The following is a 23,741-nucleotide window of genomic DNA, read 5'->3' on the forward strand; positions in this document are numbered from 1 at the left end:
AGTTTTATATAGCGCTGGCTAGACCCGAAGGTATCAGAGCGCTTTACATGAGAATCAACAATGTAACAGAACAAATACGACAAATTACACAGTACAACAAAAAATATTTAAGCAATACAATTAGTAGGGGAGAGAAAGGACAGAGAGAAGTAGTGGAGGGGGCAGGGGAGGTGAGGAAGGAGGATAAGGGAAGAGATAAAAAGGAGAGACGAAAAGAAGTCTGTCTAAAGACCGACTGGGTAGGTGACGACCATGGAGGGGATCCAAGGCCCATCGCCTCTATAGCTAAACCAGGTAGCTCCATCGGGCGTCAGACAAAATAGTTCAGTCTCAATACATTGAGAGGGGAGAGAAGGAGAGACATAAAATAGAGGGAGGATGAGGGAGGAGAGGACAGGAGAGATGAAAGGAAGTGGAACAATGTGGTTCAAACAATAGAACAGAAAAAGATCAGCAATTACACATTTCATCCAACAATCAGCAATACATTTGGGAGAGGGGAGAAAGGAGAGAGAAAAGTAGTGGGGGGTAGGGGAGGTGTGAGAGTGATAAGGGAAGAGACAATAAGGAGAGACGAAAAGAAGTCTGTCAATAGACCGACTGAGTAGGTGACGACCAAGGAGGGAATCCACGGCCCATCTCCCCTATAGCTAAAGCAGATAGCTCCATCGGGCATCAGACAAAATAGTTCAGTCTCAAAACAATTGAGAGAGGAGAGAAGGAGAGATATAAAATAGAGGAAGGATGAGGGAGGAGAGGACAGGAGAGACGAGAGGGAGTGGAACAATGTAGTTCAGCAATATAATAGAAAAAGAACAAACAATTAAACATTACATCCGACAATCAGCAATACATTAGTAGAGGAGAGAAAGGAGAGAGAGGAGAGAGAGAAGTAGTGGGGGCTAGGGGAGGTGAGAAAGTGAGGATAAGGGAAGAGACAGCCGTAGAGACGAAAAGAAGTCTGTCTAAAGACCGACTGGGTAAGTGACGAGCAAGGAGGGAATCCACGGCCCATCTCCCCTATAGCTAAACCAGGTAGCTCCATCGGGCATCTGACAAAATAGTTCAGTCTCAATAAAATGAGATAGGAGAGAAGGAGAGTCATAAAATAGAGGGAGGATGCGGGAGGAGAGGACAGGAGAGACGTAAGGAAGTGGAACAATGAGGTTCAACAGTATAACAAAAAAAGATCGACAGTTAAACATTACATCCGACAATAAGCAATACATTAGGAGAGGAGAGAAAGGAGAGAGAGAAGTAGTGGGGGGTAGGGGAGGTGAGAAAGTGAGGATAAGGGAAGAGAAAGCCGTAGAGACGAAAAGAAGTCTGTCTAAAGACCGATTGTCTGTTCAACAATGCATTTGAATTAGCTATGCACCATTGATTAACTGCGCTTTTTTCCACCTTCCTTCCTACAAGGTCCATCCTCCTGCTTTCCTTGTCTGGAGGTTGTCCCAATGTAGTTAGCACATCTACTCTTTTTCTTGCTGTTGCAGCAATGATGGAGTCAGCTGGCACTGATCCCCTGATGTATTTATTGTCTTTAGAGGAGTGTTTATACTTCTTTTCTGACCTTGGTGTTATAGCCATGCATGTAGCAGGCTCTTTGCATGCCTCTTTTCCCCGTTCTAAGACACTCCGCAGCATTGGGAGGAATTGATTCCTAGATTGTGTATGCATCAGTGTCTCTAATAAAAAACATGATTGAGGTTTTTCTTCCTCTAGCTGAACCCCATAAGTTTCTGCAGCTTCTTTAATCATTTGATTGTACATGTCAATGTCATCTGGAGGCAATGGCCTCGAAGGATATGATTTCACAACCTCCTCAGATGATTTGGCGTCGAGATCTTGCCATTGGAGGTCTTGATTCTCCGGGTTCGCCAATTCTGCATGTTTGTTTATCTTCCTCGACGTCTTCCCCGAAGAAGAATAAATCTTCCTCTTCTTCTATCGGTTCGTTTTTTTTTGGCAGAGTTGGTTCTTCAACGACCTTTTCGCCTTCTGTATTTTTTGTTTTCTGTAGTATCTTGAATAGCTTCCAGCTTTCGTCAAAGTCTTTTTTCCGTTGAAGGATATTAGCCATCCTGGCCACGTTTGTTTCGGCATCGAGATTTTCTGCTTTCTGTTTTTCGACGCTGATCCGGTCGTCGAGGTTTGTTTAGGCCTCTATTTTTTCAACGCACAGGCGTCCTTTTCCAGACTGTCTTTCGATGTCTTTGTTTTTTCGAGGGCCTTCACCATTCCAGAGTCCATATCCAAGGATCCTATGGTCTGTTTTTGCTTGGATGCAGCTACGGTTGCCTAATGCTTCGACGCCGAGGATCCCTTTGGAGGTCTAGAGTCTGATTTTCGAGACTTCTAGTTTTTTCGAGATCGACGACTGGCTTACCTCCTTTGAAGTCTTCTTCTTGACTTCCACGACCAAAACTTTTGTCCTCAGCGCCTTCTGGCCCTTCGGCGACATTATCTTCCTCCTCACTGGAGAGGCCCAGGTCTCGCAGCGGTGGTCCTTGGCCTTGCATGTTGTAATTTGCTCGTCGCTGCCTTTCTCTCACCCTGAACATCTTCGGAGTGAAGACGGAACAGGCTTTGCAGTCGGCGCTCTGAAGGTCCAGCGGTAGGCACAGGTTGCAGACTGGGTGCTGATCCTTTTGAGCGTATTTGTGGTGACAGTTCTTACAAAACATGAATGGCGTCTTGTCCATTACCACGCACAGGGAGCCCCCTGCATGTGCATTCTCCGATAGTCGTCGAAGATCTTGTTTTTCTTCCTTCGTCGAACTGCGGTTGTCTTTGATTTAAAGCGGTCGTCTTTGATTTAAAGTTGAAAGTGGAAGACACCGTCCTATCGACTTTTTCCTCGATTCTTCTCTCCAATCTTGGGTGCTCCTCTGTATAGATCCAGTACCAACGGAAGAAAAAAAGAATCTGAAGACGACTACCAAAGGTGGGAGCTTCTGGAGGAAGCCCGTCGACGTTACAGAAGGGTACCAAATGGTAATACGTCGATGCCCAGCAAAAAAAACCAAAAAACAAGCATTTACAATGCAATGGTCTCGGCATTATTAAAGGTAGAGCTATTGGCATTGCTCATGACATTTTGTTTTCATTTTTTTTAAAAACATAAATAAATGGTATTGTCATTTAAAATGGCAATAGGTGAGCATTAGAGAGTAGTAGAGAGTATTCGCGGACAGAGCCACACACACACGGAGCCCCCCCCACACACACACGGAGCCCCCCCCCACACACAGAGCACCCCCACACACACACAGAGCCCCCCCACACACACACAGAGCCCCCACACACACACACAGAGCCCCCCCACACACACACACACAGAGCCCCCCCCACACACACACACAGAGCCCCCCCACACACACACAGAGCCCCCCCCCACACACACACAGAGCCACCCAAACACACAGAGCCACACACAGAGCCACCCACACACACACAGCCACCCACACACACAGAGCCACCCACACACAGGGCCACCCACAGAGCCACCAACCAAAAAAGCTACACACACAGACAAACAGAGCCACCCACAGAGAGCCACCAAACAAAAAAGCTACACACACACACAGACAGACAGAGCCACCCACAGAGCCACCTACCAAAAAAGCTACACACACAGAGCCACCTACCAAAAAAGCTACACACACATACAGACAGAGCCCAACACAGAGCCCCCCACACACAGAGCCACACACACAGAGCTACACACACACAGCCACACACACAGACACACACACAGCTTAAGGTTAATAGTGTTTGATGCAAAAAAAATAAAAATTCAGGGTATGTTTGGGGGCCCTGTTCCATAGACCAAATCGTGGGGAAAACTTGACCTGTGCAGCTCAGAGCGAGCGACCTTCTTATTTGGCTTGAGAGGGCGGCCATACCTGGTTCACGCGGGTCCCCGGCAGATGTTGGAGTGCTAGCCCTCTGCCAAAGTCGCAGTGTAATTTTGTTTATTAAGAAATAGACACATTTCCCCTTGTTTGCACCTACTTCAAGTAAGTGTTGGTGTTAGATACAAAGCCAAGTTTAGCTGTCTCAGTTGAATGGGCTTCGCATCAAAGCCTTTGGGTGTTCTCTGGTCTGCCCCATTAAATGTCTGTTGATGCGAATAGTTTTTTTGTACTGAGAAAAGTTCACCTTTCCAGAAGATAATAAATAGCTCTGTGTTCAGTCTCCCTAGAGCTGATACAAAGCCTTAGTAAATCTGGGTCAACCTCTGCATATGCACTCATCCCGAAAGTATTCATTGAAATATTCTTGTATTGTGTGCTGCATTACTGTGTATAATAAAACTGACACTCAAATAAAACAGTGAATGGCCTCACGTGGTGTGCATTTGATGTATGGAATTTCTGTCCCACAATTAGTGCACGCCTGGTAGGAATCCGTTCCAACTTCCTCAGAACTCCTAAAATATCCATGCCGCAACCCAAACGTTATTCATTAAATGATACAAAATAATGTTTAACTAGAAGCCAGGCTTCTGGGCGTCCCCCTCTATATCTAAGCCCCCCACCCCCACGCCATAAGAACACCCAAGCTTCTAGTCACTGGTCAAGAGGAGAGTATAACAAGGGCTGGGTGTAAGGCTGGACTGGCCCTATGGGACACCGGGTAGTCTGCAGACCCGGGGCTGCTTTTACCGATGGCTAGGTGGGAACATCTGCTATCCAGCCTGGCAAACAGCCCTGAGGGGAAAACACACGGGGTCTTATTTACAAGCCCCTCGCGCCGCCAGTGCGTCACTTTTAACATGGAATAAGCCCCACCGTTTACTTGTAGACACTTAGGGGCTTATTTACAAGCCCCTTGCGCCGCCCGTACGTCACTTTTTTCCATGTTAAAAGTGACGCACTGGCTGCACGAGGGGCTTGTAGATAAGTCCCTTACAGAATTTGCCCCCACACCCAATCCTCCTGGAGCAGGGCGGGCGCACTTGCTACACTTTCTCAGTCAGCACACATTTTTTGCAGCTGCTTTCTGCTCCCGGTCCGCCTCTGACGCCGGCGATGAGTCATCTGGTGGAAGCCGATCAAGGAATACCAGTAAATGGCTCCACGGTGAGTCACTTTCACTTACTTGACCGTCACCTTCTCACTTCCCACTTATACCCGTGAGAAGATGACAACACATCCACGTCTGACAGGAAATCACCCTAGTTAAACACTGGCCTTTGGCAGACCTAGCAGGGGGAATGTATAGTTTGAGCCCTGGTGGCTCGGTGAAATAAATTAGGCCTTGGCATGTACTTTTTTTTTTTTTTTTACAAATTAACCGGTGATAGGCCCCTTCTCAGTGGCCCATGTTGTTGTTTCTGCCCTAGACTGCACGGAGTAGGGAAGGGTGGTGGGTGGAGGGGACGAAAATGTTGATTCACAGTCCTGGATTGTGGCAGAACACGTGACAGTGTGGCCATGCACAGTACTGGAGTTTGAGCCTGGGGCCATGTTTGATGCCCTACCACACATTCTATGTGTAGTGTGTGGGGGCAGAAATGTCATGCATAATCTTGCATTGTGGCAAAAGGTAGCCCACTTGCCTGGAACTCGACGATGCATGGGGAAGGTGTGGACATGCAGTCCTGGATGGCGCAAGACCATAGGACAGCACGTTATACTTTTTTACACAGTCATGACCTGTTTAAGAGCATAGGAAAGCATGCTTGCGCGCCAAACGTATGGCAGTATGTTGCACTAGCATTGTCTGTGAATGTACACCGCAGGCACGCTGCAGAACCGGTGTGTAACACAAAAAAAAAGAACACCACACACTGACAGAATGTGGCGCAGGGTCCCAGAAACTCCTCTGCGACATCTCACACACAGAGCCCAGCGGCAGGCAGGGACGTGAGGGGGAGAGCCGAGGAGGAGAGAGGTGAGAAGAGGGGTGGGGGGGGAGGGGAGAGGAGGTGACGAGAGGAGCAGATAATTAGCGCCCCGGGCGCCCGAGAGTAATCAAGTAACCAGCCCCGCTTCAGCAGCTTCCCTCTGCGGGGGGAGGGCGGGGAATGGGGATGAAGGGGAGATGGTGGAAATGGTGTGGCACCTCACCGCACGCCCGGCAATATTACACATCTGTCACTTTAAAAAGAGCGTGCTTACACCGTAGACAGATTTTGTTTAATTTCAAACTGGATTAAAGTGTGTTACGGTCAGGTTGATCCATAGAAATGGATGCACTGTAGTTTTAATATATTTGGCTATTTGGGAGGCATTCAAGCCGGGATCCAGTGCGTGCCGAGAGGTTGAGCCGTGGACACCCTAGGGGCGGCGGAGCAGAGGGAGAGAGCGAGGCGCCCTGACCAAGCACTTCAAAATGGCACAGGAGAGGGATGGCGGCAGCAGCCATGACGGACTCCTTTCTGCTTCTACGTGCTCCCCTGGAGACGAAGAGAAGGAAGGGGCTGCCAGCTCCCGCCACGGAGACCTCACGGCACGCAAAAAAATAACTATTAGTTTCCTTTTCGACACGCAAAAATTCATGCAGCACACGTTTTCCACGTAGCTGACTAAATGTAAATGTGCCAGCCGGTACAAGCCACTCCTTTACTCCTTTCCCGACTGCAGCTAACTTAACAAAGTGTGCAACAAGATTTGTTTCCGGTTCGCGCAAATTGAATCTGTCATTCTTTCCCAGCAGCACACGTTTTCCACGTAAACGCAGAATTTAACAATTCTACACCTGGGGAGGCTCTGGTGCTCAAAGTAAAACGGAACAGTGTGCGAGTGTGCTGGCAGGCTCTGTGCTCGATGGAGGATCCTGGTGAGTGGCCGGTTCCTAAGCCCCACACGTCCACGTTTCTCCGAGGCGAGGCAGAAATGCCTCGGAGAAAGCATCCTCTTTTTCAGATTCGGGGCGTGGTTTTAGTTCTCTTCTCTTCCCATTGGCTGGAAGGTAAAATTCCAGCCAATGGGAAGAGGAGAGAAATAAAACAAGAAAGAAGCTTAAAAAAACGCCCCCGAATCCGAAAAAGACAGGGCTTGGACCAAGTGCCGTCCCTCTCCTCCAATGGCTGGCCAGCATTTACTAGGCCAGCCAATGGAGAAGAGGGGCGGGTTCCAAGCCCCCTCTAAAAAACATAAAATCTTCGGGCTCCGCCCACACTGCTTACAGCAGTGCGACGGAGTCCTCGACCTAAAAAGGAGATAAGAAATACTACAATTCCAGACCCAACCAATAGATGGCGGAATAATGCACAGCATAGTGAATCCAGAAAAGATTCACGCTGCAAAACTGGTATATGCACAAGATTACAAATACATACTAACAATTACACCCACTCCTGCTGCAGATGACATTTATCAAGGTGCAAAATAAAATAATGAAATATTGTGTTTTAAGCCAGCTTCTATTTTAGTAATGTACCCTAATATAAGGGGGCATTTAAAATAAAAAGTTGATTAGATTTTTAATGCAGTGATCCAACAAAATAGCTAAAAAAGCAAGTGTATAGTGAACGTGGAATAGCTGGGAAACAACAGGGACTGAGAAGAAAAAAGGCAAGTTTATTAAAAAGATTCTCATATTGCCAATCTCCAACCACCCTCTGCAGCACCTCTGTGAACTTTTGTTCAACCCCAAAATATACTCTCTGTTTATTGTGCTCTAATATAGCCTTAGAGCCTGCCGTAGAGGGCTCTACCAGCATTTAAAGGCCCTGTCCAGTGCTAAAGGCCTGAGCCACAGGCGAGGGACTTTAATAAGGAAGTGGGCCTTTAATGGCTCGTAGAGCCCACTATGGAGGACTCAAAGGCTATTAGAACATTCCACACCTAGAGGGCAGAATGTTCTAGTTAGTAAAAACAAACACCTCTCGGAGCCTGAGGTAGTTTAAATTCCCTTGGACTACAAGAGGCCTTTGTTCATGTCAACAGCTGTGAACAAAGTCACACATTGGAATGTTGGGAGCTCCAGGCTTCTACCAGCCATTAAAGCCCTGAGCACTCCATTGTTTTCAATGGAGTTCCCATCATTCTAATGTCCTAATACATATGGGGCTGACATGCATTTCATCTGTGCTGTAACAGAAGTGTACTGTCAATGTGCACAATAACAAAAAATGAAAATTTCAGTTACTTTCACTCCAGATTCCTATAGATTTAGAGACTAAAGGCACCCAATGGATCCAAATTGTTTTATTTGTGTGATTTGAAAACCGTAACAGAAATATTAAGCAGGTTATCCACAGTTTCACAAAAAAACAAATACATTGAGTTCTCTGAAAAGAGGGGCACATAATCATTTGATGCCATCATCTTCCCTCTTCCTAGAAAGTGAGCAATTAACAGACAAATCCTTTAAAAAACAATATATGGTATTATTGTTTAATGTCTGCTGAATTTCCCATTCAAAAACTTTTCATTTTTAACTTTTTGTAGTAAGCACCACAAAGCTAGTGGCTTGACCACACCTATATAAATGAATAAACGAGTCACTTACTATTCCCATCAAATCCAACTTTAAGCTTTTCAATTATGTGGATGAACACATGTATGATGAACTTTATAAAGTTTTCAATTTAAAAAGATATCTATTCCCCAGTCTCTCAAAGTACTTGTTTGTATACTGATAAGAAGCACAACATCAGACTCCTAATGAAGAGCTAATTTAATATGCTCCTCCAGGAGGTCAAAACACATACAGATACATTTACTGAGAGATTAGATAAAATATAGAAAAGGTAATCTTTAATTGGCCTCATGCAACAATTAAACCAGATAGGTGAGGTCATTACTCCTTCAGCTGAGAAACATTTTGGAAACGATAGAACTGAAACAAAATGCACGATTGGTGTTTTATCTACAGATCCTGTGGTCTCCAATCTTTGCCGTTTTAAATCAAAACAAGACTGTGCATACAATGAAAGGTTGAGCACCATCACGTGGACACTAAAGAAAAGTTAAACTATTTTTTAAAAAACTTATCTTTGGGAGATCTAGAGATGGGTGGGGGTTGTCATGTAGTTCAAAACAACAGTACAGCAACGGATATCTTACATGTTATATTTAAGTTTCAAGGCATCTTTCTGCTTTCAGCGTGCTCCAATTTAGGAGTTGCTTTCAACTCTGTCCTGAAACAGTAGGAACAGCAGAAGAGAATGAGAAATACAGCCTGCAGATCAGCTGCAAACTCAAAGGTGCAATGTAAATGACTGCACATCTTTGTTGGTAGAATCTAAAAAAAACAACTCTTACTTTTGCTTATTGTGGCTGTTGAATTCAATGTGAAAACAAATTTCCTATCCTCTTCTGTAATTCCTATCTTCACCGTCTTAGCTTACAAAAAGTGAAGAGAACCTAAATGATAACTGTTTTTGATTAGGAAATCCAGTAATAGCGGAAACATTAATAAAATGGAACTATATGTTTTATTTTTGTACTCGCCAATGAATCTATCTCTGACCAACACACATGGGCACTTAAAGACACCGATTACAAGTTCTGGGCTAAATTTTGATCCCTCTGGAAACAGGATGTTATGCAGCCCTGGGAATTATGAGCTGTATGATAATTATTACACCCCTTCAGATTTCCACTGAAGGCACAACGTGCAGAATTCAGTGTTTCAAATAATGGTTCTGCATGCTACACCCCATTTCTAAGTTGACAACTCAGATAGGAAGTTTTTACCAAAACAGTTGGTTAACACCTTGCTTCTGCAGATTAATTTCTGGGTGTGGTAAATATCCCACCGAAGCCTGCACTACTTGTAATCAGGGACAAAGTAGCACTAATGCCATTTTGCTGATATGAACACACTCCTATTAAAAAAAAACATTCTCTGTCGTTTTATATAAGTCAAACAATGATTAGTGTCTGTGATTGTACAAAATGGACCAAGTATTCCGTTTTTGGCAAGCTATTTTTTTATGAAAAGGCACGGACCATTATGTATAAGTCCCAACACAAAGCAATAATAGACATTTAAAAAAAATAATTAAAAATGAAGTTTCAATGTCAGGCACTTCAGTAGTATATACAGGTAAAACATCTCTGGCTGCAGTGATTAGGCTTCATACTCAGTAGTTAATACAGCTGCTGGGCAACCATCAGCTTTTGATGTGTGGCACTTGCTTTGAAATGATTGGGATGAAGGCGCAAGGCATAGTAGGCACAGGACTGCGTAGCTGGGCGCTCTTCACGCGTTTGAATTGCTCCACAGCCTCAGGCTATTCCTCAATCAACAACGAGATAACATTTGGGTCAATCCACGACCTCAAGAAAAAGGTTTCTGGATCAGGATGGCAGGCTGCATGCAAGGACTTGGCAAAACATATTGTATGCTGGGTGAAAGTAGCAATGCCCACTGGTTTGAACTATTAGGCAGGCTGTGAAGCTTTGTAATAAGGCTGACTGGAAGCTGAGGTTCTGGACCCCAGAGGCGGCCATGGTCATCTTCACTATTAGATCCCAAGAAACATAATAGGCACAAGAAAACATTAATAAAGTGACTGCAGCAACACTAGGTGCACATCCCCAAAGGGAGATTCTAAAATCCACCTAGCACTCGGACATTTATGGCACATGTTCTTAAACACACAGAGGAACCCAAAGGTTTTCAATGTTTAATGAAGCAGGTGGCACAAAAGGCCACCCTCACAGGTTAAGTTCAAATCCTCTTTGCTTTGAATGTTGGATGGAAGAGGTCTTTAACTGAACATACTGTTGGTTCAACCTTTGTACACCACAACCTAGCATTGTGGATTGATGTGGAGTGTCAAACACCTGAAGACACTTCCCCTCACTGTGACATACTGGCTGCATGAGGGGAAACGAAAACCACTACCTATACAAAGTCCAACAGATTTTTTAAACATGTGCCTACAGGGAAACGTCCTCAAAGTTGTAGAGACCGGTATATCTCTGCACATGTTTTACTCTGGTGAACGGTTCAGGCTTGTTGTCTGTGGATGCTGCAACTCGTTTCAGAGGGAGCCTAGTTAGGCGTCAAACCAACTGAAAAATAAATGAAAGGCCCAAAATCCATTCACCTTCATACACTTTTCAAAATGTCACAGATGACGGAAAAGACACCAAACTTCTACTGAGAAAGACTAGGCCTACAGTAGAACAGGAGCTCCAGATTGTGTACAATATGGAGACACTACAATTGTCCATGCACCAGAGGGCAAAGAAGGGCAGCCATTCTGCCTCCACAGAGCAGCCCATTAGTCAGCATTCAGCAGTTTTTAAAGTGGTAACAATATTCACTATAGCCTCCCAAAGTAACCCTTCCAAAGGCAACTGAGGGATACACACACACCATAAATAGTTGCCTTTCTTCCAAATTTGAATTGTGATTGACCCAGTTGCCTCAAGGTATTCATCCTTCCAGAATTGATCGCCTTAACTTTATCTCTAAAGCAAGTACCTTCTTTCTTCTAGCACCTTATAATTAACAATATGAACTCTACTTATAGAACGAACAATATAGGTTTTAGAATAGGACTTTGGGGTTTTCATTTGAGGTGTTTGACTTACTAATTTTGTGATTTATTTCTGTGATTGATTCTTGAAGTTTAATTCATTTGATTTAAATATTTGTGTTTTCCAATAAATACTGCAGTAAATTAACAGATGTATTATTTTGCAGGAAATACGTAAAAAATGTATATCCGACTAAGTGGTGCTCACGTCTGAGAGAATTATAAGGAACTACGTGAATGAAAGACTTCCATCCTGTCTCACCGTTGGTAATGATCATAGGAAATAACCAAGATTGAATAATACTCTACACAAAGAAGGCAAGCACACAGCTGCACGTGTCCTGCACATTATCTATCTTCAGTCAAGCATAATATCGAAAGTAAATCTACTCTGCTGTAGTCTTTGCAGGCCCGCTGGAACATCTGCGACAAAAGAAGCACTGCAAATAGCAACACTAGTTATCAGAGTAACTAGTGTACCATTTGTCTACCTGCCACCAATAAGATGAGCACAGGTAGTGTGTCCTGAAAGGGCCTTGGATCCGGATTCTCCACTCTCCAGCAGGGTATGGTTTTGCATAGTAAAAATGGGGGGAAACATGAGAACATGGAGTCCATAAGGAACTGCTCTTCAATACTGTGAGGTGTGGCAGGAAGAAGAAAAGAGTTTGGGGGCCAAGAAGAGCTGCTGTGGTGGTGGAGCTTCTAGTAGCGTTCAGCCTTTAGGCTCTTGTAAAGGCAGCAGGTGAAGATCATTCCGAAAAGCTAAGAAGAAAAGAAACAGAATGAGGTTAGAGCTCAATCGTAGAGCACGGATGTTTCCAAGTGCATGGAGACCATCCTCGCCATGCACTTCTATTGAGGTATGGCTGCTTAGCCCTCCCCACTTCCTCTTACACAGAGATAGGTGGGACCATATGCCTTCGAGACTCTCTTTTCCACAGCATATAATTCCTCTATTAATTTTATATACATAGCTTTGGTCAAAATACCTTTAAAAAATATTTAAAAACCTAATTCACTCATAAAAACCTCAATTAAAGTGCAAATGGTTACGAATTAAAAACAAAAACATCACTGAAATGTGCGAGATAGGATTAGGATGGCAATGCATAACCCATACTACAGCCATGCACACCATAACTCCCAGACAATGCAATAATAATCTCAGCCTTGATGTGTCAGATGTAATTATAAATGTCGTAAATAATCTCACAGATAAGATTAGACATCCTATTACTCATAATCATTTAATGCTTTCAGTATGCATTGTCATTTGATTACACTGTGCTTCAAAGTGGTGTTACTTATAGGACATTTTGGGAGCACTGTTGTGGGGTCTGTGTAACTCCAGGGCAAGGGGTTGCCCAGAAGCTGCACAAAAGGAAGAATCACCAACAACCCTCTATTGTCTTTTGCAAAATTCAGGTGAGAAACTTTCCTGTGGCTCAATGTGCGCTTTGTTTCTTCGCGATCTGGCCAGTGCTGCAGGCAAACCTGTGTTTGCCCCTAGCTGCCTCCATAGAAACTCCCTTGGTTCTATCTCCTGGCCTGGAGAAGTCGGAAAGGTAGGTAGGCGAGGCTTTGCCGAATCTGTAGAGGCACACAGCACCGAAAGCTGTAGAGCGGGTGGGCAAATGGCTGTTTTTTAAACCCTGGTGCATAAAATGCAGCTGGACCCCCAGAGTCCATGGCACTGGGCATGTGGCCAATACCTGCACAACAAACATTTTACTTCTATTAGCAGCTTCAGACATGGGACACTTGCAATTAAAATCCCCAAATGCATGGGGATTTCAATAGATGGGGGTGGAGTCATCTCTAGTCCACAACACTGAGGACATCATGAACCATGGTCCTTAGAACGGAGTACTGGGTCCTCCCTCCCCCATCAGCCTCCCATTTAGGATTCATCGGCATTGTCAAGCGTGAATTCTTCAGAAGATATTGAGAGATGGTCACCGGATCCAGCCCTAATGGTTTCTGTGTGAAGGTATGCAAACCTGACATCTTGTAAAAGTTTGAAATGGTGCCCAATCCCACAGTCTAGTGAAAAAAAAACATTAATTAGTAAGAAGTCGCAAACAGAGCATCTTGTCACTGAACTTCCTGTAATGAGAACAGAGCTTGTGCTTTGCACTTTTGATTGGAAGGGGATAGAGATTTCTGATTTTCGCTGGCGATATTCATTTTATTTGTAGCATTTTATGTGTAGTAAAGTTTATTTGAACAAAATGCACAAATTACTACTTGTGTAACGATATATCTGTAAGAGACACGTTAGTGATAGATTCCTTACCTTAGAATATCCCCAGGCGTCAGACTGGATCCGGAAAGCTTTCGTCAGCAGTACCCTGCGCAACGATAGGCGTCGTCATACGGCTCCGTGTGCGTCGTTGTCGTCGTATTCGCCGAGATGACGTCACATGAGCTGCTTAGAGGCGCCCACACGTGTGGACGTCTGTTCTGTACACAACTTTCCACAACAGGAACGCATAGCCATACAAGAAACTGACCACTGGTGCATAGAAACTAGGCCCCGAAAGGATGACCTTAACCCCAGTAATCGGTTCGCAGAACGGGGAGGATGGGTGGGGCGGTTAGAAATCTATCACTAACTAATGTCTCTTACAGATATATTGTTACACAAGTAGTAACTTGTGCATTTGAAAGAGACACATTAGTGATAGAATCCTTACCTTAGAATAGATACCCCAGCAATACCAACCCCGGTGGTGGGTCTGCGAATAAGATTACACCAGAAAGTCACGGATAACAGAACGGCAAAGAAGCGCCCCCCCCGGACCTGACTGTCAAGGTAATAAAGCTTTGTAAAGGTGTTCAGTGAAGCCCACGTGGCAGCTTGACAGATGTCTTGCAGGGGGACACCACGTCCCAATGCCGTAGTGGCTGCAGTTGCTCGGGTAGAATGGGCGCACAGCCCCACCGGAGTTTCCTTTTTAGCCATAGAATAACAGACGACCCAGCGGGAGATAGTCCACTTGTGAACAGCCCGGCCTTTCTTGGCGCCTGCGTGGCCAACACAGAGCTGGTCATCCATCCGGAATGCTTGTGTGCGATTCAGATAAAAGGAGAGCGCACGTTTTGGGTCCAGACGTGGAGCCGCTCTTCCTCTCTGGAAGGATCCACAGGCGGAAAGAAAGTGGGCAAGGTAATAGTCTGCCCTGTGTGGAAGGCAGTGGCAACCTTAGGCAAGAAGGAAGGACGAGTTTGAAGCACAACATTGTCCGGATTAACCGACAGAAAGGGAGGCTTACAAGAAAGAGCCTTAAGCTTACTCATTCTCCTGGCAGAGGTGATAGCCACCAGGAAGGCAGTTTTCAAAGTCAGAAGACGTAAGGGACAATTGTGAAGCGGCTAAAAAGGAGTGCACATGAGATAAGTCAAAACAAGATTCAAGTCCCATTTAGGCATTATGAAAGGAACAGGAGGGAACATATGCGTAATGCCTTTTAAGAATCTCTGTACAACAGGGGACTTGAAAAGAGAAGGCTGATCTGGAAGCCTCAGAAAGGCTGAGATGGCCGAAAGGTAGTCCTTGATAGTGCCCAGAGCAGAGCCCTCCCGGGCTAGAGAAAGAAGGAACAAAAGGACCTCAGAAAGAGGGACAGAAAGGGGATCCACAGTCTTGGCTTTGCACCATGACACAAATTTGATCCACCTGCAGGCGTATACCAATTTAGTGGAGGGACGCATTGGCTGCCAGAATGACATCACAGGCTTCGGGAGGCAAGTCAAATGGAATCAACTGTCGCCGCTCAATCTCCACGCATGTAGGTGGAGGCTGGGCAGGTTCGGGTGGAGAACCACCCCCTGCGACAGAAGATCCTCCCGCAGAGGCAGTCGGATCAGGGGATCCAGGCTCACAAGGAGTAGCTCGGATACCAAACTCATCGAGCCCAGTCCGGACCCAGAAGAATGACTTCGGCCCGGTAGCGTCTGAACTTCTTCAAAACTCTGGGCAGAAGTGGTATAGGCGGAAAGGCGTACAACAGACCGCAACTCCACTCGTGACGGGCCTGCAGGACGGGAATATGAAAATAAGCATCCTGCAGGTCCAGTGCCACCATCCAGTCTTGTGAGTCGAGAGCAGACAAGACCTGAGCCAGAGTGAGAATCTTGACTTCTCCTTCCGAAGGAATTGATTGACGTTCCAAAGGTCTAAGATGGGACGTAGACCCTTGTCCTTCTTTGGAACCAAGAAGTAGTAGGAGTAACAACCATGACGTACTTCTGGCATCGGAACGCTTTCCATGGCACCCTTGGACAAGAGGGCCGCAACTTCCTGCTGGAGAAGTGCCAAATGATCCCCCGAAATGCGGTGGAATGGCTGGGGGGATAGACTCGAAGGGGAGGCGGTAATCCCTTGGAACAATCTCCAGAACACACCTGTCTGATGTAATGGTGCGCCAGTGGGGGAGGTGATGACGAATCCTGCCCCCACGGACGTCAGGTGGGCCTGAAACACCAGACTAGGAAGGTGTAGAGGCACTGGCAGCGGGGCGTTGGTGGACTGACCTGCACGCTGACCCCTTGACCTGCCTCTGTGAGCCACACGCCTGCGGCTGCGCTGGGAATGTCGCTGCACAGGCTTATTCTGAAAGGAATGTGTTTGCAAGCCTCTTCCAGAGCTTCGAAAGGAAGGAAAGTTGGAAGTGGAAGGAGTATGTGCGGCCGAAAGGCCTAAGGACTTGGCCGTGGCCAGAGAGTCCTTAAAACGCTCCAATGTGGTATCCACCTTATTACCAAAGAGGCGGGTGCCATCGAAGGGCATGTCCATCAAAGTGTTCTGGACATCTGCAGAAAAGCCAGTTGTTCTCAACCAGGTATGATGACGTAACGCCACTGTTGTGGAAATCGCCCTACCCAGCGAATCAGCGGTATCAAGGCCACAACGTATAGTGAACTTGGCCGCATCTCTCCCCTCCATAAGAGCTCGGGAGAGAACTGCCCGAGCCTCCTCCGGACACTGATGTAGCACCTGCTCAACCGCATCCCATACAGAATGGGAATAGCGGCCCAAGAGACAGGCAGTGTTCACAGACCGTGGTCCAGAACTTGCAGAAATATGAATCTTCTTGCCAAACTGCTTTAATTTCTTGGATTCCTTGTCTGGTGGAGCAGAAGTAAACACACTCGGGGACGTGGAGGCCTGAACCACCAAACTTTCAGGTGTGGGGTGCTGGGGAGGAAGGTAGGGTCGCCCGGAGCCGGGCGATGACGTCGACCCACACCCTTATCCACAGGAGCCCCTGTATTGGGCTGGGACCAAGTGCCCAAAAGCACATCAGAAAGTGCCTCATTAAACTGCAACAGCGGTTCTGTAGAAGAAGAAGTTGGCCAAAGCACTTCAATCAGTAGGTTGGTCCTGACAGCCACTGTAGGTAGCTCGAGGCCAAGAGCTTCGGCCGCCCTACGTAACACCGTGGAAAAGGAACCACTCTCCCCCATAGTAGGTTAAGGGGATGGTGAACCAGGCGCCGGAGTGTAATCCGGGCCACTGGCCTCCCCCTCCTCATCCCAGTCTGGGACGGACTCGCACTGTGCTGTGAGAGGGTCTTCAATCCCTTCCCAATCCTCCCCTTCCTGTACGGGGGGACGAGGAAGTGGGTGAATAAAAGGGTAAAAGTCCCCCATTGGCGTTGGAATCGGCGCCGGGAGACATCCCTCCGGCACCGTGTCGACGTCTGAAAAGAAGCCGGTGTCGCCGCCAGCATCGGTGACGTCGATGTCAGTGGGGGCCGCGCGGGGTCCACCGGCAAGAACTGGGAGCCCCAGCAAGAGCGATGGAGGCCTCTGGGCGTGGACGACGTCGGGGCCGGAGCCGGCGAGGAACATGGAACAGTGAGACCCGTGGGACCTGAAGGCGATCCGACGGGGCCGTACGGGCCGAAGATACGTGCCATGGCAGACACAAACTCTTGCTATTCGACTGGAGTTGCCGATGGACCCGGGAAAGGTGGGTAAGCCAACGGTAACTGCTCAGGCTCCGGCAGAGGAGCCACCTGCCCCCTCAGCCACATCCCGCGACCGGCGAGGGGATGACGAAGAGCGACTATGCTTCTTCGACTTTTTGTGCTTCGCCTTACCTGACTTCAAGTGCGAAGACTTCGAATGGTGGTGCTTGCTCCGCGACCGGGAACGACATGGGGCCGACTCCCGGGCCACTTTCGGGACCGCTCCCGCAAAGTTTTCGGGGCCACTGGTCGGCAGTGGGAACATGACTCGGTGTCATGGTCGCACCCCAGGCAGAAGAGACACTCATGGTGCGGGTCCGTCAGCCACATTGCGTGCGGACAGGCCTTGCAAAGCTTGAAACCGGGCATCCCTATGCACCAGGAGTGCGTTTTACTTATAATTTAATCAAATAAACACTTAGTCAACAAGTTGACGGGGTACGGCTCTCTCCGGATCTGCGCTTGCTGCCGCGGAAAAAGAAAGAACGGACGTCAGTGCACGTCTAAGTAGCTCCTGTGACGTCATCTCGGCGAATATGACGACAACAACGCACGCGGAGCTGTACGATGACGCCTATCGACGCGCAGGGGTACTGCTGACGAAAGCTTTCCGGATCCAGTCTGACGCCTGGGGATATTATAAGGTAAGGAATCGATCACTAAAGTGTCTCTTTCAGATAAAGCTCTGCTGAAGGGCAGCCTAATGGATTGATATATGTGTATTTTACTGTGTTCCGGCCCACATCTCTAGAGTAAGCCCCAGGCTGCTCTGTCTCGTTTCTACGCAGAGCGAAGTGCTAAAGGCAGTACCGGGTAATTCAATTTGGAAATCAATAGTACGCGCCATAGTCCAGGACACCAGTGGTATAAGATCCCCCCATTACCACTATTCGAGACCAGTAACCTCTAGCTGCCCTGGGACAAAGGTCTCATAGAGAGTGTCCAATATGTATGCTCCATTGCTGAATATTTCATAATTAGACATAATGTCCATATAAAAAGGGGGAAAGAAATACAAAGATGTTGCAGTTTGAGGCTGTTCTTGCACATGCTGTGCATTATTCTGTCATTTAGTACTTGGGTTTGGGGCGTTCCCTATTTTGTTTTCATTTGAGCCTTGACCAGAGGAGGAGTCATGACATCTTCCTGAGATGTAGAACGTAAGCCCACAATGCCCCAGTACATGCTCGCCATCTTTACATTTGTTTTACCTGTTGTGGCAATATTTGTGTTTTATTGCTTTACTCTACTTTTCATGGCCTTGATTGAGACTTGCTTTGCACCCAAAAAGATCTGTATTTTCGGAGGATAAGGGTGGGATTTCTCCATGTTCACCAAAAATCCCAATGCATACATTGTTTTCATCACCAAGTCTATCTTGTTCTGGCACTGCTTGAATGACTTTGCCTTCAACAGACAGTCATTTAGGTAGGGTACACATGTATTACATGTTGCCTCAACTATGCTGCCACCTCAGTTAGACATTTTGTGACCACTCCTGGTGCTGACCTTATCCCAAAGGGTTATAGTCTGAATTATTAGTGAGGGCTTTCTATTACAAACCTGAGAAATGTTCTGTGATTAATCTTCATGGGGATGTGAAAATTAATGTCTTTTAGATCTTTAATGACCAAGAAGTCTCCCTTCTGTAGCAGTAGCATTACTTCCTGAAACAAGGACATTTTGAACTTTTGAATCTTGACAAACTTGTTCAGGAACCTTCAGTCCTCTATTGGCCATAAGGCCAGGTCTTGCTTTTAAACAGAATAAATCCCCTGGTTGCCATTTCCATTTAGTACATTTTCTATTGCCCCATCTCTTTACAGCTCCTGCTCTCCTCCCCTCTCCTGCCTCTGGCAGGAACAGGGCGCAGGCAGCCTCCCTCCCCTGTCCTAAGCCAATCACAATGCTGCAATGGCAGTGTTGCGATTGGTGGGGACACAATTTTTTCCATGCAGGCTGCATTGCAGCCTGCATGGACTGAGGGCAGAGAAAGCATGACTGGTTAGGGCGGACCCAGAGGCCGACCAAACCAATCATGCTCACTCAGGAGTGGGCACACCACTCCTCCCCTGCCCAGCCCATTTTATGTTTCTGCTTCTTGCACTGCACGAAAGCAGAGGGGCGACGCTCATCCGCCCTAGCGGCGGAGCCGCCCCAGATTGGAAGAAAGGTATACAGGAGGCCAGAGCTTCACTCTGATGAAAAGCGCTTCAGAGCAAGATTCGCATTGGATCTCCAGCGAGGAAAACTGCTGACATTGCATGTTCTTTTTTTTGGGGGGGGGGGGGGACAAACCTTTTATTGACTTTTTTAACAGGTGGTCCAATAACACACAATACAAGCATAGTATATATCCTTAAATATTATACACTGCACAATGATATTGTGGTCATAATCATCATATAGGTGGAACTGATATACTTGTAAAGTCCATGGCTGTATTACCCACTTCTTCTTTCTCCCTCACCCAGCCCTTCCCTTCCCTTTCCTGTCTACTTCCCATGCCTTCGGTAGACCATGGGGTTTCCAGGCAGGGCTCCAGGTGTAGGCCTCTAGTCTCCGCCCATTCCTTCCAAATCTTATAATGCTTTTTGGGGCACCCTATCAACTTGAATACGGGGCTTACATAGCCTAGACCTCAACTGATGGGGCAAAGACCTACTTCCAAGCCCTTGCTATATCTCTCTTGGCTACTATTAGGCCCAGCCATAAGAGTGCCCTCTGGGAGTGGGTGCCCCCTAGCTTATCAGTCACATGAAGTAGCACCAGTCTGGGGTCCCTTGGTATTCCCAAATCCCACACTGTCTCCAGAGTCTCTGAGACCCCTTACCAAAAGGGAAAAAGAACAGAGCAGGGCCAGAACGTATGCGATATGTTCTCCAGGGTACTCCTGTACCTCAATCACCCTCCATGGCTATCAATTCCATGCAGCACAGCTTGGCCCTAGTATAATATACCCGGTGGAACAGTTTAAGCTGTATGGGTCTAAACTGTGAAGCTAGAACTAATTCTCTAGGAGCCTCTTGTGCCTCCCTCCTATCATTATCAAGATCTCCTAGCTCCCGTTTCCATGCCCTGCATACTGCCACCATAGGGTCTGGTATATTCGTCAGCAGCATCTTATATGTCTGGGATAGCTTATGTCCTTTTATGTTCGTAAGAAGAAGTTTAGCTTCCAATGAGAAGGACTTCGGTATCTCGGTTGTGGCCCTGAGTGCTGGCATCAGCGCATGTCAGAGCTGCAGGTATCTGAAAAACTGCGTGTGATGCAAGGTATATTAATCCTGTAGTTCCTGGAAGAATTTCAGAATACCCTCATGGAGAACGTACTAAGCACAGCCATAGCAAAAGAGGCTCCCTTCTCCGTAGCCGCGGTAGAAGGCAAGAGCAAACCTGTGTCAGAAGAAGTGTCTAGCCCACTATCCTCCGCCAGTTCCTCCTACTTGTAGCCCTAAGGGATGCTGGTAACCATAAGGGTCCACAGAACCCCTTCATTTCTCTCCCTCTCCAGGCCTATCAAGACTAAAAGGGACTGATTCCGCTCCGGAGAACATGGTCCTCGTCAGTCTGGAACAGGTGTTGGGCAACACTCATCTTGCTCTATGTCTAGGATCGGGATGGCACAGCCAAGGGGCAGTGGCACTGGAACGGGTGTTGAGGAAGGTCTTGGTTTCACTAACAGCTCTGCTCTGGATGCAGCAAGGGATCCAAGGGGCCCAACTTGCACTGAGGGTGAACCTGCTGTCAGGGATTAAGTAAGGGCCTCTATGTGGGGCCTAAGAGTGCTCCAGAGGGCCTGGGCGGCACAAATATGAGGAGCATGGACTCATAAAGCAAAATGTTACTTACCCTGAAAGCATCTGTTTGTGGCATGTAGTGCTGTAGATTCACATGCTATGCATACTGTCACTATTGTTGGACTTGGATATGTACAACAGTACTTCTTTAAAGTAAGTCTTTTGAAGTCACAGGACCTAGTGATTTCAACTATTAATGGCATTGTGTATGGGCCTCGGCTCCATAGTTTTTCCCGTACAGAGGGCGAGAGTAGAGATGGGGCTACAAATACAGTAAAGATGCCAATGCAAAACAAAGTATTAATAATGAAAGGAAAGAGTATCTGCTACAATGTCAGGCAACCGGGGAGGAGGGGAGATGCATGTGAATCTACTGCACTGTAGGAAAGTGCCCCATTTTGATATAGCCGTCCCCTCTTTTTGCCTGGTATCGGAGGCAATTTTAACGGAGGTGCACTGGGTTCCTGCTACCCAGGTACCCAGAGCCACATCTGTTTCCCTAAAAACTGTACAATTGTTTCCCCAATTGGCCATACCTTTAGCTCACCTGCAAATCCCTAGTAAATGGTACCTTGAGCACCCAAGACATGGGTACTAAAGAGGGTCCACTAAAGGTTGCAGCATGTACTGTGCCACCCTAAGGTACCACCCCCCTTTTAACTCGTGCAGACTGCCATTGCAAGCCGCATGTCTTGGTGCACACAAAAAGGAAAACATAACATGGCACACATCCCTGTATGCAGTATAGGTAAGTCACCCCTAGAGCATGCCTTAGAGCCCTAAGGCAGGGTGCAATATTCTACATGTGTGGGCATATCTGCGCGAGCTAATATGCTCCTGTGATGTCTAGGTCAATTGAACACGTTACTTACCTTCGGTAACGATATATCTGTAAGAAACAGTAGTTAGTATTAGATTCCTTACCTTAGAATACCCCCAGGCGTCAGACTGGATCTGGAAATTTTTGCGTAGCAGTACCCTTGCGCGTCGATAGGCGTCGTCTGCGGCTCCGCGTCCGTCGTCGGCGTCGTGGGCGCCGTGCTGACGTCGTCAGAGTACTTAGACGCCGCCTCCGCGTGCTGACGTCAGTTCTTAGACACAGCTTTTCCGCACCAGAAACGCAGAGCCATGTTAAAAACCAACACTGGTGCCATTGAAACTAGGGCCCTGAAAGGGGATGACCTTAACCCTAGATATCAGTTCGCAGAACAGGGAGGATGGGTGGGGCGGTAAGGAATCTAATACTAACTACTGTTTCTTACAGATATATCGTTACCGAAGGTAACTAACTTGTTCATCTGAAAGAAACAGGTTAGTATTAGATTCCTTACCTTAGAATAGATACCCCAGCAACACCAACCCCGGAGGTCGGTCTGCGAACCAATAATCACACCAGAAAGTCCTGGAGGACGGAAGGGCCAAAGAAGCCATCCCTCCAGACTTGGCTGTCCAGGCAGTAGTGTCTTGCAAACGTGTGCAGGGATGCCCACGTAGCTGCCTGACAGATGTCCTGTAAGGGGACTCCCCGGCCCAGGGCAGTGCTAGCCGCCGTGGCCCGAGTGGAATGGGCCCTCAGCCCAACAGGAGGCTCCTTCCTCGCCCAGGAGTAACACGCTTTGATACACAAGATGACCCACTGAGAGATGGTCCTCTTGTGCACCGCCCGTCCCTTCTTAGCGCCCACGTAACCAACAAAGAGTTGGTCATCCACCCGGAACTGGCGTGTGCGATCTAGATAAAACGAAATCGCACATTTTGGGTCCAGACGGTGGAGCCGCTCTTCCTCTTTAGAGGGATGCGGAGGCGGAAAGAAGGTGGGCAAGGTGATAGACTGCCCAATATGGAAGGCCGTGACAACCTTGGGCAGGAAAGATGGCTTAGTCCGCAACACAACCTTGTCCGGATGGACAGAAAGGAAAGGGGGTGTACATGAAAGAGCCTGGAGCTCACTCACTCTCCTGGCAGAGGTGATGGCAACCAGGAAAGCAGTCTTCAGAGTAAGAAGGCGGAGAGGACAGTTGTGAAGTGGCTCAAAGGGAGGGCACATCAGAAAGGTAAGAACAAGGTTCAAGTCTCACTGAGGCATCACAAACGGAACAGGAGGGAACATGTGTGTGATGCCTTTCAGAAAACGAGTTACAATAGGGGACTTCAACAAAGAAGGTTGATCAGGCAGCTGTAGAAAGGCTGAAAGGGCAGAAAGGTAGCCCTTGATAGTGCCCAGAGCAGAGCCCTGCTGGGCAAGAGAAAGAAGGAAGAGAAGAACCTCAGAAAGAGGGGCAGAAAGTGGATCCACAGCCTTTGCTGTGCACCATACCACAAACTTATTCCACCTGCAGGCGTAATCCGATTTTGTGGAGGGACGCCTGGCTGCCAGAATGACATTACAGACTTCCGGAGGCAAGTCAAATGGCCTCAACTGTCGCCGCTCAATCTCCAAGCATGGAGGTGGAGACTGGACAGGTTCGGGTGGAGGACCGTCCCCTGCTGCTGCAACAGAAGGTCCTCCTG

General features: G+C 47.2%; 1 protein-coding gene across 2 annotated transcripts in view; it reads right to left on the bottom strand.

The window, feature by feature from the left end:
- Positions 1-8,146: 8,146 nt before the first annotated feature.
- CD151 (CD151 molecule (Raph blood group)) overlaps positions 8,147-23,741 on the bottom strand; it is a 160,019-nt gene continuing 144,424 nt past the window's right edge. For both annotated transcript variants that reach the window (XM_078682794.1, XM_078682795.1), the window contains exon 9: positions 8,147-12,217. In XM_078682794.1, the coding sequence (XP_078538920.1) occupies positions 12,158-12,217 (60 nt within the window). In that variant the 3' untranslated portion in view covers positions 8,147-12,157. The remainder of the gene's footprint in view (positions 12,218-23,741) is intronic.

The sequence above is a fragment of the Lissotriton helveticus genome, chromosome 3_1 (assembly GCF_964261635.1).
Source record: "Lissotriton helveticus chromosome 3_1, aLisHel1.1, whole genome shotgun sequence".
Classification (NCBI taxonomy): Eukaryota; Metazoa; Chordata; class Amphibia; order Caudata; family Salamandridae; genus Lissotriton; species Lissotriton helveticus.